The sequence below is a fragment of the Amblyomma maculatum genome, chromosome 1 (genome assembly GCF_055883805.1).
Source record: "Amblyomma maculatum isolate TAMU_Amacu chromosome 1, ASM5588380v1, whole genome shotgun sequence".
NCBI classification, from domain to species: domain Eukaryota; kingdom Metazoa; phylum Arthropoda; class Arachnida; order Ixodida; family Ixodidae; genus Amblyomma; species Amblyomma maculatum.
Genome location: NC_139344.1, coordinates 294,275,890 through 294,290,293, shown reverse-complemented (window position 1 = coordinate 294,290,293; position 14,404 = coordinate 294,275,890). Strand labels below are relative to the sequence as shown.

General features: G+C 48.8%; 1 protein-coding gene and 1 pseudogene across 1 annotated transcript in view; both read left to right on the top strand.

Annotated features, from left to right (window-relative positions):
• The window catches only part of LOC146206825 (coiled-coil domain-containing protein 125-like), an 85,763-nt gene extending 80,680 nt beyond the window's left edge, over positions 1-5,083 (top strand). Inside the window, exon 6 of the mRNA XM_084591585.1 lies at positions 53-5,083. Coding sequence (XP_084447711.1) covers positions 53-142 — 90 coding nt within the window. The 3' untranslated portion in view covers positions 143-5,083. The remainder of the gene's footprint in view (positions 1-52) is intronic.
• A 149-nt stretch (positions 5,084-5,232) lies between these two features.
• Positions 5,233-13,640, top strand: LOC146206824 (uncharacterized; annotated as a pseudogene).
• The last annotated feature ends 764 nt before the right edge of the window (positions 13,641-14,404 follow it).

The following is a 14,404-nucleotide window of genomic DNA, read 5'->3' as shown; positions in this document are numbered from 1 at the left end:
TGGAAGAGCGCGGTTGCCACGCGATGGCCTCACCGCGTCCCTGCCTCCGCAGCTCTGCGACAAGAACGAGGCCCTGGTACACCAGCAGGTCATGGTCAAGCTGCTCGCCCTCCAGCTGGGACGCGCCGAGGACGCCACGTGATCCACCTGTTTCGGGCGATTTTGGGGGCTAAAACAAATTTCAGTTATCAGAGGGGTGGCCGTGAAGACGGCAGCAAGTCGTAGCAGGGGTACTATGAGATAATTTGATGGACGCAGAAGAACAGTGCTACAGAAGATTCCATTTGTCTCTCTGCCGTACCTCGGTTTTTTTCAAGGTGTCTTTCATTTCGAATGTTTATTGTTTAAAGTAATTTAGATGATTATGAATGGCACCGAGTTAAAAATTAGCCTGAAAAGATGTTTTGGATCTATGCCCTCGAAAATGCCTTCCATAAAAATTGATCTGTTCAAGCACATGCTGACCAGAAGCGGTGCAGTTACCGGAAAAGTAGATGGTTGGTTATAGCAGGTGTGAACGAAAGCGTAACAATGCGATTAAACTGCAAAGCTGTCGAGTTTTATTTAATTCACTGCCATTGATAACCCAGCTTTTTAGAACGAACCATCTGATAACCGTTCCGGCGACCACATAGAATTGTAAAAAAAAAATAGAGCTATGTTTTCGGCCTCGTGCATGAAAATTCGCAGGTTTCGCTATTTAGGTCTGCATTTTACGTGGAATCTACATACGGCGAATGGCGACCATGGAAGTTAGACCCATCCCACGGCAATAGTCTTCAGGTTGCGGTCAGAGCTGTCTCCGTCCATGGCAGCTACCTTTTGGGGTCTCTCCCTCCTCTCCTCTGCAAGAGAGTTGAGGGGCATTTCTCTCGATTGCCACTTGCCAACTGCGACTGGTGGTCTAAATTAAAATCAACTTACATTTTCATTCGATTTAATTCAGTACATTGAAATAATCTAATTTGATGAGAATTGAACACCTGACGGCTTATGCTGTGGATTCTAGGATAGAATGCAGGTTTGTATGTACTACGCATGTTATATAGCAATGGTTCCTCGTGCGTACCCTGTTCCGTCGACATTGTCGCTGTTGTTGTTGCTGACTAAATAACATATGGCACATACCCACAGAGGGAGATCGGCCAAAAATTGGGCAGGAAAGAATTTTGTCTAGTGTACTTTCATGTAATAAAAAAAGAAAAAAAAGAATGTGATTGGAGGGGTAGAGGAAAGGAAACACTAAGGGAAATAAATGGAATATAAAATGAAAAGTGGTAACACACACGGGAGATTGACACTGGAATTGTAGAACATGTAATGTTGAAATATTTAGCAAGGAAAACGGTTTGATTCCAGTAAAAAAATTGGCATGGCAGTAAAAACAGACCTGTGAATGTGTCCAAGGATGGTAGCGGCAAATGATAACAATGTCGGGCTACTTAAACTGAGGCCAAGCTGTTGCAATGGCCTTTCCATCAACTGTCTTCTCAACGTAGTGAAGCGACGGCAAAACAGTAAAAAGTGATCTAATGATTCCTGTTCACCGCAAAATGCGCAGACTGGAGGAAGTGCCAAACCAGACGCGTAAATATAGAAATTTAAAGGTGGGATACGGCATCGCAGCCTTGTTAGAGAAATCTCAAGTTGCCGTGAATGACATAATTTTCTATTCCAAGAATAAATTAGATGCAGGTAGTGATCAGATTTTAAAAGAAGTCCAGTTTGCATATTTAATAGAACGTTTCTCCGAAACCTCGCAGCGGTTATGTACGCTGTCGCCGGAAGGATAGATAATACGGGGCCATTGAGGGACTCAAACTATCAGTATATTCATTTAAAGCCACATTGCTGTGGCCTAGTCCCCATAATATATGTACAAGTTTCAAATGTCGAGGGATCAGGGAGAGAAAGATTTTTACAATTGCATAATCCACTGAGGAAGAGAGGGATGAACACAAGGATATAGAGTCGGAAATTACAGCTAGTTTAGAAAAAGAGGAGTCTAGTTTCCGTAAAGCGAGTACCACCGCCAAAAACTCCGCTTCAAAAATTGGGGTGAGGTCCAGAAGACGAACTGAAAATAACAAGTCTAAATGGGGACTATATATACCCACACCCGTCTTTTTATTACACTGAGATGCGTCAGTTGCTATTGCTAAGCTAGCAGAAAGGCTTCTTAAATGATCTTCGAGTAATCTGTTTAGAATAACGGATGATAAGTATTTAGCTTTATTTGGCAATATGTCGTTAAAGACAATTTCAACAGACGAGCCACTGGTTTGCATGGGTAAAATACTAGGAAGGAAAACATTTAAAGGGTCTAGCAAATTTTGGACCATAACTACCAGCGTGGTGTGAAATTTAGGCCAATGGACACCGAAAAAGGAGATCGGTTGACAGCAAAATATAGAAATAGATGGGTGAAACTCTGATTCATATATCCTTAGGTACGTCTGAGCAGTTAGAATTCGTAATCTATATATCAAAGGAGGAATCCGGGCTTCAAGGTATAACACATTGTTGTTGACAAATTTTGCAAGTCTAAGACACAACTGAAGCGCTTCTCGCCCCAAGAGAACAAGCGGACGAATTTTATTAGCTGCCGAACCAGAGAACAACACTGAACCGAATTCTAAAATTGGACGCACATACATAACATAAACCATCAAAAAGCACATCTCTCCGCTTTCCAGACCGGGGACGACGACCGGGGAACATGCCCATAGCCCGGGCCCCTTTCGTAGCAATATGGTTAATGTGGGGCTGCCATGAAAAATTATCATCATAAGTGACCCCTAAATATTTTAATGATCCAACCTGAGGTATATTTGTTGCTGATACATTACAGACAGACTTACAGGATCTTTTATATTGAATACAAGGACGGCATTTTTGTTCACATTTAATGTGAGACGCACACCACACAACCAATTCTCAATAGAGTTTAGGTACGCGGAGACATCGAATATTCGATGCAGCCGCATAAAAACGCGATATCATCTGCATATATGCGAACATCATGATTAACTGGAATCGAGCTATGTTGAAAAGCACAGGACTGCCCATTGCGGAACTCCCCTGGCTTGCTTGTATCTACACAGTAAAAGTCGCGGTTTTGAAGGAATTTAGATATCCAGGCTACTAAATAATGTGGAAACTGAAGAGCTTTTAATTTTTGCAATAGAATGCTATATGTCCAACACTATGATAGGCTTTGCCTATATCTAGCGTTATCAAGGCAGCCTGCATTTTTTGGCGCCGCGCTAAAAGAACTCGACTGTTGAGGTCAGCATGCGCATTCCAGATGGAACACTTTTGACGGAAACCAATTTGTAAAGGGCTGAGGATATTTTCTTGGTTCACGAAGTCCGAAATACGTATAAGTATGAATGTTTCAATTAATTTTACAATGTTTGATGTTAATGAAATTGGTCTAATATTATCTATGAAAAAGGCACCGCCTTTGTTCTTAAGTAAAGGAATCACTTTGACAAGTTTCAATTGTGGGTGTATCCAATCATGTTTGATTTAATAATTTGCTAGCTCTAATAACATGTCAGGTGACTCCTCAAAAAGGATCTTTATCATTTTTGAAGTTACGTTATCAGGACCAGCGGCTGGTAATCTCATAACTTAGCAGAGAGCTCAGAAACGGAACTTTCAGGATCATAATTAACTGGATCCATTGGCATTACAGATGTCGAGCATGAAGGAAGTGTAGACGAGAAACGCTTCTCCACTCCTTTGGCAATTGTTTATTGTGTCTATTGCTTCATGGGGAGTCAAAATAAGAGAATGTAGATGTTGTGATTGCGGAATATTTTTCTGCGAGGGTAAAAAAACCAAAAAGAGCAGTTCGGTTGCCAGATTTAGAAAGGAAATCGAAACGCCTAACATCATACTCGTCCTTCGCTTTTGCAACTGTACGTTAAAAAGTAGCTGCGATGAACTTATAATCATGCCAGTTTTTCGGGCACGTATTGTGGAGAAGTTTCTTTATGCCACCTTTGCGCTCTTAAATAAAGTGTTTTTCTCTCTTCTACGTCTGTAATCTCGGGAACAATCAGAATTCCACCAAACAGCTGAAGTATTCCCCTTTGAACTCTGTACAAGTCAACTTCTTTTAACCCTGCCATACCATGACAATAAACAGTGTTTTCACATGTGTTGATCGGTTGGAGGTAAACCGCGGCTAACTTGTGTCGAGGACAAAAAGAAAAACTCCAGAGCCGAAGTGAGCACCCCGATAAGTACTTGTTTCCGCGCAGTTTCGCCACCCTGAACGCCGGCTGAGCAGTTTTTTGTGAATGTATTATGCACGTGTGTTCGTGCGTGTGTATGGATGCGCTGGCGACCAAACTTCAACGACATTCAAACCGGCAAGGGTGCCGCGAATGGAACCTGCTTCCGCCGCCGTTTTTGAACGGAATCATATGTCCTCCGCGACTATACGAGCTTCAAAGACCCCAAGCAGGCGGTAAGCCTGCCGAGTACGAAGGAGATAAAAATAAAAAGAAAATAAAGGAAGGCCTGGAGAGAGAGAGGAGGGGGGGTAAGGGGGGAAGCCAAATGGCGGCTGGGACAGTGGCTTGCGAGACGCCAAACGAATCCATACGATTTTCTGTACAGTTTTATTCGTTCCTGCAGCCAATTAAACGAGTTGTCAAGTTTCACCGGAGTTTTGTACTGTGGCCAATACCCCAACGCATAGACGACAACGACAAAAAAGAAACGTGTTTTTTTTACTGCCATGTGGCACCAAATCCAATGTTGTGCGGATTATAGCATCGATCAATCCACTAGCACCATCACCGCACTCAGAATTGTGAAGTGCCCGAGGTGACTTGTGCGCTGCGCCGCAATGCCGCTCAACTAAAAAAGTGTGTAATTTCCATCTGAAGACAAATTATTTCAAATAAATTATATTGAGTTAGAAGGAGATATATATGACTATGAGCAGAGTAATATTTTTAGGTGGAGACCCAGTGCGTGCATCCTGCAACCAATGTTCCTGGAAATAGCTGTTTGTCGCGCATTTTGTATTTTGTTCTACAAATAAAAATACAGATCACGAGCGCAATTTATTTTTTCTTCAAAGCAAAGTATCTTGAAAATTATTGAACACAATTTATCCAACCACATGTACAAGCGCTGCTTTTGAAATCAATCCGAGAAATAACGGCACTTTTGAGATATTGAAGTAAACTAAATGTAGTGACGAAATTTTTCATTTCTGCGTTAAGCTGGAGCGTGAAGGAACATGTGAATATGTAGGAAAATATGTACATCCAGTAATGTGATCAAATGAAGTGTTAAAGAATTCTGATCATTGCATTCACACCAAGCCTTATATTTCAACACGCGCTTCAAGTTGGATTTTTTTTCTCGAGAAATATTCGGCAGATTACGGATATTTACACCCATCGCCAGGAATGTTCTTTTTATATTGTAAAACTGAGATAGTCCCCTGCTGAGATAGTCCGTACACCTGGGATGTTTGAGACAGAATGACCCATCTACAACGATGTAAAAGCAGTTGGAGTACATAAACTCTAGCACAAATTCAGTTGTCAGTGAGAACTCACATACAAAGCGAAACTGATCATAGTACGATTATGCGACATTCAGAAGGTAATCTTTCCATTGCCGAGAAGGAAGATGTTGCCTCAAAGAAAGTTGATCGAACAAACGGTCGTGCTGAGAGTAACTTCGCCGCGTCGTCTGTTTACCCGGGGCAAAGACCAAATGCGTTGTGCTTGCTTTCTACACATATGACGTGCAAAATTAAACGCAGGGATACTCTCGAGGTTACCATTTCAGGTTCTTGCCATTCGCGCGGTGCCCCCCTCGCCCCAAGAATACAAGGAAAAAACAAAGAAACAAAATGGCAGTTACTCGCGCATGCTGCCAGCATGACAAGCCTCGGCATGTATATATGGCGCACAACACATATATCGTCATGGCTAAACAATAAACTTGCTTATCAGTCCAACCGCGCTACACGGTGGGTAAGGAATAAAGTAATGCTAGTGAGAAGGAGCGGTTTCTATGTGTGTGAATCGAAAGAGGAAAAAAAAAAGATCAGCGTGCTTGTGAACGCCAAACAAGTTTGTTGCGTTGTCAAAAACTGTAACGTGACTGAGGACCGGGCGAAATATTCTGGCCTTGACAAAATGAAAAACGTTATCTTTTCAAGCCGCTACAGGCGTTCTATATAAGCAGGGGACACATGTGCTAAAGCTTGACCGCGTGCCGCAGCGAACGTCGCTTGCGAACTGCCGCCGCATTGCCAGCAAGGGACACATGGAGCACCGTGCGCCCGGCGAGCGAACTCCCTCAAGCTCCGCCCACAGCCTGGTGGTGTCACCGCGCAGCGGAGCCGGAAGACTGCCTGACTTGATGAACTTCACACGACTTCACGCTCGTACATAGACAAAACAGCGACGTTATCAGAAGGATTGCCTGCTATACTTGTGCAACAACAGCCTGCCAGCACACGTACGAGGCTTTCGGCCACGATGCCACTCTCGGCGCGGCGGGCGACAAAATGTACTGATCCGTACCTGCCCTAGTCGTCACTAGGCCTAGCCGGTTTCGCACCGCAGAGGCAGCGGACCGCGCTTCAGAACGGGCACGCTGTAATGTGCTGGGAAGGCCATCAATTATAATAAAATAAACATAAGCGCGCATTGCGCGGCGCAGTCAGCAGCGGAGCGAGCAGATGTTTGGAGATCGACCGGGAAGTAGCAGTGGTTGCGTGAAAAAAGCTCGCACTTCAGTGTTGGCCAGTGATCTTCACAATTTACTCATCGTTGACAGTCCTGTATCCAGTGACTTTTTATTTACACGAAGAAACAATAATAAAGCATTTTTCAGATGCCAGCGGCCGGCGCGACAGGGTGACCGGGTCGCCCGCTCGGTAGCGCAGCCCCTCGACGACAGAGCCGAGACTCGAGAGGTGCTCCGCGGCTCCACCGTACAGCCCTCTACGTCACCGTGACGTTGCCGCTGTTCACGCTCCTATTGGCTGCCACCACCCGCCGCTGTGATTGCCGCACGCGGCCCGTCGTCTGCATCTAACAACGGCGTTCGCAGTGGCACGCCGCAGCTTATCGCACTCGCTTTTCGCACATGTGTCCCCGCCTTTACTCGCAGATGTGTGTATGCCTTTCGTTAGCAGCGCGGCCGGCCACATCAGTTCTTTGCAAGAGGGTGGGGCGGGGAGAGATAGTCGGGATGGGCTTGTACAGCGCGCGGACTACCCAAGAGAGATAGCCACCTCTATGCAGGGCTTTACTATGGTACCGGGGCTCGCTCGCTCCCTCCTTATCTCCTGTACCTTTGTAGCTGTCAGGTTACCGTCGCCTCAGGGGCCGAGGGGTAAACGCAGAAAGAAGGGATGTGTCATCCGCGAGGCCCAGTCGGAGAAGCCAACAATTGCAAAAAGAAAGAAAAAAGACGTTGGAGGGTGGATGGGGAGGCTGCTTATGTTTTTATACCAAGCGCTTGTGGCAGTTGCTGCCCGGCTGCGCTGCCAAGGTCAAATAGGGGAGAAAACCTGGGCCAGGGGGCGCTGCGCCGCTCTGTGCGTCAGCGCCCTCCATGGAGACCCCGTCAAAATTTCCGCGCAGTGCGGCCGCGTCGTCTGCTCCCCGCCGTATTGAAAAGCATGCTGTCATCTGCTCCGCGCTGCTTACCAGCACGGCCGCATTCTCGCCACCGTCGCGCTCCAACAAAGGGGGCAAGAAAGAAAAAACTGGAATTAAAAAGTGACGGCGCGCTTTTTCGCAAAACTCGTAAAAGTGTTTTTCTCTCTTCTCTGTTTCGTATTGAAACGATGGTTGTCGGTTTTTTTTTTTAAGTATCTCGCTCGTATCTCGCACCTCTGTTTGTAACTGGCGGTGCCGGAGCAGTCATCGCGGAACCAAGTCGGCCTCAAGAAACAGATATAAGTCATTAATGCCACCACTCGACGCTTATAAAGGGAAAACACATACGTCAATCGTTCTATCCTCATACGCGATCCTGCTTCGGGAGCTCAAAACTGCGCATTCGCTAGAGGAGATAACTGAACTGGGGATTGCACAGAGTAGCTATGGAATTAAGAAGACAAAGGTTTACTTGGAGAGATGTCCCCGCCTGCATGAAAAGTCGTCAGGCATTTCCTCGCTCTTCGTCTCGCGGAGAAAGGAAACCGCTGAAAAAATGGCATGCCTCGGCTTCTCGTCAGTGATCCAGGTAGTTAAGAAACCCCTCATCGTTAAAGGTAGATAAGTCATTGATTTCGGATGGCAGCGCCACAGCAGCGAACTCCCCCTGACCGCTGTCAGCAGGAACCAAAGGGTAAGGCGTCATGCTTTGTGCCTTTTTAGGGAACGCGTCCTAAACGCGCCGAAAGCAGGCACCACGGCGCCGGCAGCATCGCCTAAAACGTCTGTCCCTAAAGATTTGAATAGGCCCCTTTCAAGTGAGCAGTCCCAAATGGAAAGGAAGCTCCCCAACCAGCGCCCGGAGCACTCGTCACTGAGTACACGCGTATCAATTCTCAATGAGAAGGCTGGACCCTTCAATCTCTGAACATGGACAGAGGCATCAAGAGGTGCCGCCTCAAGTCCTTCAAAATACCTGTCGCTTGCCTCTGCCTTCGAGTACCGAATTCGCGTTCATGTTTTTTTTATCTGAGCCTGCCAACAAGCGCGCTTTGAAAACAATGTCCGCGGCGATCAATTAGTCATAATTTCTCACTTTCGAAAGCACCGATAAAAAGCGTGCCTCCAGCCAGCCTCTGTCAGCCGGGGCACAGAAGAAAGCAAAAATAACAAACACCACTGGCAAAGAGCGCCGGCTTTGCGCGCACAGACGCACGATCATCCCCCCTCGTCCTCACTCTCCTTCTCCCGCTCCGCGTGCACGTGCGGCTGCCTGTAGCACGCGCTCCCGAGCGAGCGGGCTGCGCAGACAGCCGCGCGCAGCGCGGGCACGGATGCGCGTAGGTTTTGTAGTTCCTCTCAGCTCCGCTGGAAACCGAGCGCTGGCTTCGCGGAGCAAACTCCAGCTTTGGTTCCCTATACATGCAGCGTTTTTTCCGCGATTTTCGCGCGTCGAAAACTGCCGCGCCGACGCGACGCCCAGCTCGAGATACATGTGTTATATTCAGTTTCGTTTTCGGTTTGAATTCTTTATTCCCCAGGGGGCGTTTCTGTTTCGTTATATATATGTGTGTATGTGTGAATAAACTGTTGTGTTCTTTCGGGACGGCTGGACTCTGCTTCCACCTTCGAGAACACCACATTGGCGACGAGGATGCTGTGAACCGATCCCTACCTATCCCAACCCCGCCGCACCGTCCGGAGCATATGCCCGCCGTGGTGGCCCTTCAGGAGCCAGGAAGAGGCGCCACCCTAACAAACGATACGACGTTTCAGCAGGACCCCTCGTCATGTCTATGCGTTCATAAAAATTACACAGCAAATATGGTCGACTTGAACCTCAACTTGGCTATTCCCATGTAATTGTGACTCTCCGCCCCCTTAGCAAGCAGGACCCATCACTGCACATTCTAAATGTCTACTGCCCACCCAAAATGGCCGAATGTTTCATTCTCGGACCTTTTCAGCCATGCGCTGAAAGCTGCGGGTCGGGACCCCCTGGGGGTACCGCCGTGAAGAGAAAAGGGGACGCAAGTTGGCGGAGCTTGCGTCTACGTTGGGCCTCACTCTCAAACAGACCCCGTCCACCCAACACGTATAGATAACTCCGTGACTCTGGATACATGTCCGGATTTAACCTTTGCCCGCAACATTCAGTATGCTGACTGGGTCAACACTGAGGAAGCCCTCAGTAGCGACCACTATATACTAAACACTACAATTCGGACCAGACCATTAGCATAACCCACAACACAGGCTCGACTCCCAGACTGACCCAAATTTAGGAAAAATTACAACACAGCTACTTCTATATTCGAGCAAGGCTACCAGTCATGGTCCGAACAATTGGTTTTTAGCCTTAGCTCCACCGAAACCAAAATTCAGCTTTCCGAGGCGGTATCAGATGTGGATAACCACCTCCTTCACCTCTGGGAAGCGCGGCATTGCCTTATCCGCCGGTGGCGCCGACAAAAGCATAACCGTAAACTTAAGGCTTGAATTTCCGAGCTCACCCAGCAGGCGGCCGAGTATGCGGCCCAGCTCTGAGACGCCAACTGGGTGGATCGTTGCAACATGGCGACGCGGGAGATGTCCAGCAGGAACACCTGGCGGCTCTTCCGCGCTCTTATCGACCCAACGCAGACACACACAGAAACTCAGAAACATCTACAATGTGCCATACACAGCTTTCAGGGCAACAAAACTCAGCTAGCGCACAAGTTGCGGGACCAATACTTGTGCAATACCCAGGAACCCCGCGGACCGGCGGACTATTATGCAGGTTCTGAGAACGCTGAGCTGGATCAGCCGTTCCAGCTCTACGATCTGCGGGCGGCCCTGGCGAAAATGAAACGTGGCACAGCCCCGGGTTGGGGCAAAATTACAGTCAAATTACTAGCTAACCTACCCGACCCGGCCTACCAGTCCTTATTGGATTACATCAATTCAATTTGGCTTGGGGACGCGATATTACCCATCGATTGGAAGACTGCTCTGGTCACGTTCATTCCAAAAGCTGGCAAGGCTATCAACACGGACAACTTTCGCCCCATCTCTCTAACCTCTTGTGCGGGCAAACTAATGGAGACGATGGTGCGTGACAGGTTGTCCGAGTTCATGGAAAATCAACACATCTTCGCAGACTCTATGTTCGGATTTCGCCCGTGCAGTTCCGCACAGGATGTTCTGCTACAACTTAATCGGGACGTTCTTTACCCGGTCGAATGCCCTCACAACGACAGGGTCATACTCACCTTAGACTTGAAAGGAGCCTTCGACAACCTTACTCATGAGGTAATACTCACTCAACTTTCACAAACCGGTTGCGGACGCAACGCGTTCAGATACATTCGGCAATTTTTGAGAGATCGCCAATCCTACATTAAAATCCAGGACACCGAACATGGCCCGTTCCAACTTGGAACCAGAGGAACACCACATGGTGCAGTGCTGTCTCCTCTCTTATTCAATCTGGCTATGATGCACCTGTCGGCCCAGTTGGGTGCTGTCGCTGGTGTACAGCATGTACTGTATGCTGATGACATCACCCTGTGGGCCACGCAAGGTTCCCTTGGAGATATCGAGGCCAACCTGCAGCAAGCGGCAACCATAGTGAACCGTTATGCTCGCCTCTGCAGCCTTCAATGCTCCCCTCAAAAATCTGAATTTGTACACATACGCCCCTCACCAAAGTGTACGGCCAAAATTGAGCTCTTTTCAGAGACAGGATCAATTCCTGAACGCACAGAAGTCCGGGTACTGGGGCTCTTCGTTCATCAACATAGACGGTCGGACACTACCTTGGCGAAATACCGTAAGGTGGGGGACCAGCTGGGCCGCATGGTCTGCCAGGTTTCTAACAAACGTGGGGGGTTGCGGTGCAAAGACGCCTTGCGGCTGGCGCATGCATTCGTGACCAGTCGAATCTTGTATTCGACTCCTTACCTCCATCTTAGGAAACAAGACGAGGATGCACTCGAAGTCATCCTGCGCAAAATATTTAAGAGAGCCCTCGATCTCCCCGTGAACACCTCCAACCAGCATCTACTGGACCTGGGCATGGTGAATACGTTCCGGGAGATGCGAGAGGCTCACTTAACCAACCAATAAACACGTCTTTCTAAGGCACTGTCGGGTCGCCGCCTCCTTGGCCAGCTACACATCCAGCATACCACCCTTATGGAAGATCTTGTACGTCTCCCTTCCGAGTGGAGATGCGCCCTCCACGTGCACCCTCTTCCTAAAAACATGACACCTGAAGACCACAATGGCCGGCGCCTGGCGCGGGCGGAATCCCTGGGCCACTATTATGGGTCGAAACCTGGCATTTACTACGTGGACGCCTCCGGCCCCCACCATGGGGTATGGTACATGGCCGCAGTGGTCCACCAGTCCAAAACTGTTAACGGGCTTACATTTCGCGCCCGTGACATAACCCACGCGGAGGAGGTCGCCATTGCGCTGGCAGCTACCCACACTGTTCCAAAACAATTATCTCCGACTCGCGAGGGGCCTTTCGGAACGTCGAGCAAGGCTGGGCGCCATACTTAGCCTACCGACTACTTCAAAATTGCACCTATACCGGGGACCTCTCTACCGGAAAATAGTATGGGCTCCTGCTCATATGGGTCTCGAGGGGAATGAGGCAGCCGACGCCGTCGCCCGCGCGCTCTCTTTCCGGGCTTCCCATCTCGGCCCCTTAGATCGGGATCTCGAATTCGAACCCGCGTATTCTTTTAAAGACATTGTCCTTTATTATCAATCTTGCCATAGCCTTTACCCTCGCCGGAGTAAATGTCTATCTAAGATGGAGGAGCGGCTTCTACTCCGTCCGTATACCAACACTCTGCTGTGCCCCGCAGCACTAAAACATTTTAATCCCTCCTTCACGGGCAATTGTCCGCACTGTGCGGAGAAGTCTTCGGACATCTACCACATGGTGTGGGCTTGCCCATCCAACCGAGCTATTTCTCCTCACCCCAACCCCACTCGGGAGGACTGGGAGGCGAGGCCTGCTCGGCTGCTATGACCTGCAGGCCCAAAAGGCCTTGGTCGAGTGCGCCCGGGCAGCTGCCGACGCCACTGGGGTCCCGTACTAGGGACCCTACCTAGTATCTGTAAGGGCTGGATATTCAAAGGTCCGGCCCATGCGTGCCTCCACCCCTTTAGGATCAATAAACGTTTGTCACCACCACCACCATGAACTTCACCGGGCTTGCTCCGCCACCGTTCTTCCGACGCCCGGCCGTCCGTCATTGCCATGGGAGCAATGGGAGCAGATGTTCAGCGTGTACTTGGTGGAATCCGGAGCCGCCGCATTCAAGCCAGAGCAGCGCAAGGCTATTCTTTTGAATTGTTTGGAGGCGGAGGGCCAGCGTGTTCATCAGACGTTACATGCAGGGACCAGCGTCGCAGCAGTACCGTCAGCGCCAGGTGCCGCAGCCCTCGCACATGACAAGTCTGCCGCTCCTGACGAATACGACTCTGCACTCGCCGCATTACGGCAGCAGTTTTCGACGTCGTGCAACGTTATCGTCGAGCGCCATCGTTTTCACCGCAGCAGCCAAAACACAGGCGAGTCTGTTCACGACTTTGTTGTCGCTCTACGGGAGCTAGCCGCACATTTTTCGTTTGCTTCGCAAGATGATGCTATGCGGTATCAATTCGTTGCTGGCGTAGCTTCCAACCGCGTACGTGAGCGGCTACTGCTCGAGGGTTCCACCCTGTCTTTCGATAATTCAGTTCGAATTGCACTTCAGTTTGAGCAAGCAGCGGAAGAACTGGAGTTTTCTGCTTCAGTCGAGGCAGTTTCATTGCGGCAGCGTCGTAAATCATCCTCGAATCATTCGAAAAAGAATGCGCAGCCAGCGGGTGGCTCACGTGCTCCCCTGAGCGGAACCGAGAATGGAGTTGCTGCTCCGGTTCAACACATTGTTTCCGATGTGGCTCGCAAGACCACTTAGCATCAGCGCCGCATTGCCCAGCACATGGGAAGACTTGTTCATTTTGCGGTCTCAAGGTCCACTTTCAAAAGTATGCAACCGCAAACGAACTCAAATGCAAGACAGAGTCCCGTGAAGTTGTTTCATGATGTTTCGTCATCTAGCAGTTCGGAGCAAGTTTTGACTTTGCAACGTCCCGCGCGTAGCGGAATTCATATTCAAGTGCAAGTCGTGAATGTCACATTGACATTTCTTGTCGATTCAGGTTCGTCTGTTTCAATTTTGTCAGAGCAAGAATACAGTCGATATTTTCAGAGCGTTCCACTCCTGCCTGCTCCGTATTTTACTCTTGTCGACAACTTTCAACGGCCGATTTCCGTGCTAGGTTGTTTCCAGGCAGACATTCAGTTTAAAGGCCGCACAGCTTCGCTACGTTTTTATGTTGTCACCGAGGAAATTGTCTGATAGGTCTTGACGGCATTCAAGCCTTGGATCTTCGCATTGAGGGTTCTGCTCTTAAATGCTTGCACACGTCCGTTGGTCCGCTGTCGACTGTCAATGACCCGCTATCCCGTTCCACTTCCCCACCTTCCAGCGAGCAGCCCCGCAACAATGATCTGCCGCTAGCCTTAGCACATGAGCCCAGTTCGCTTTTCAGTCAGGAGTTGGGTCTTGCTAAGAGGTTCATCCATCGCATCAAGGCGCGGCAAGGTGTGCAGCCTGTAGCTTCCAAGCTTTGCCGTCTGCCATATATTCTCCGGTCGCCAGTATCAAAGGAGCTTCAGAGGTTACTGAGCCTTGACATCATCG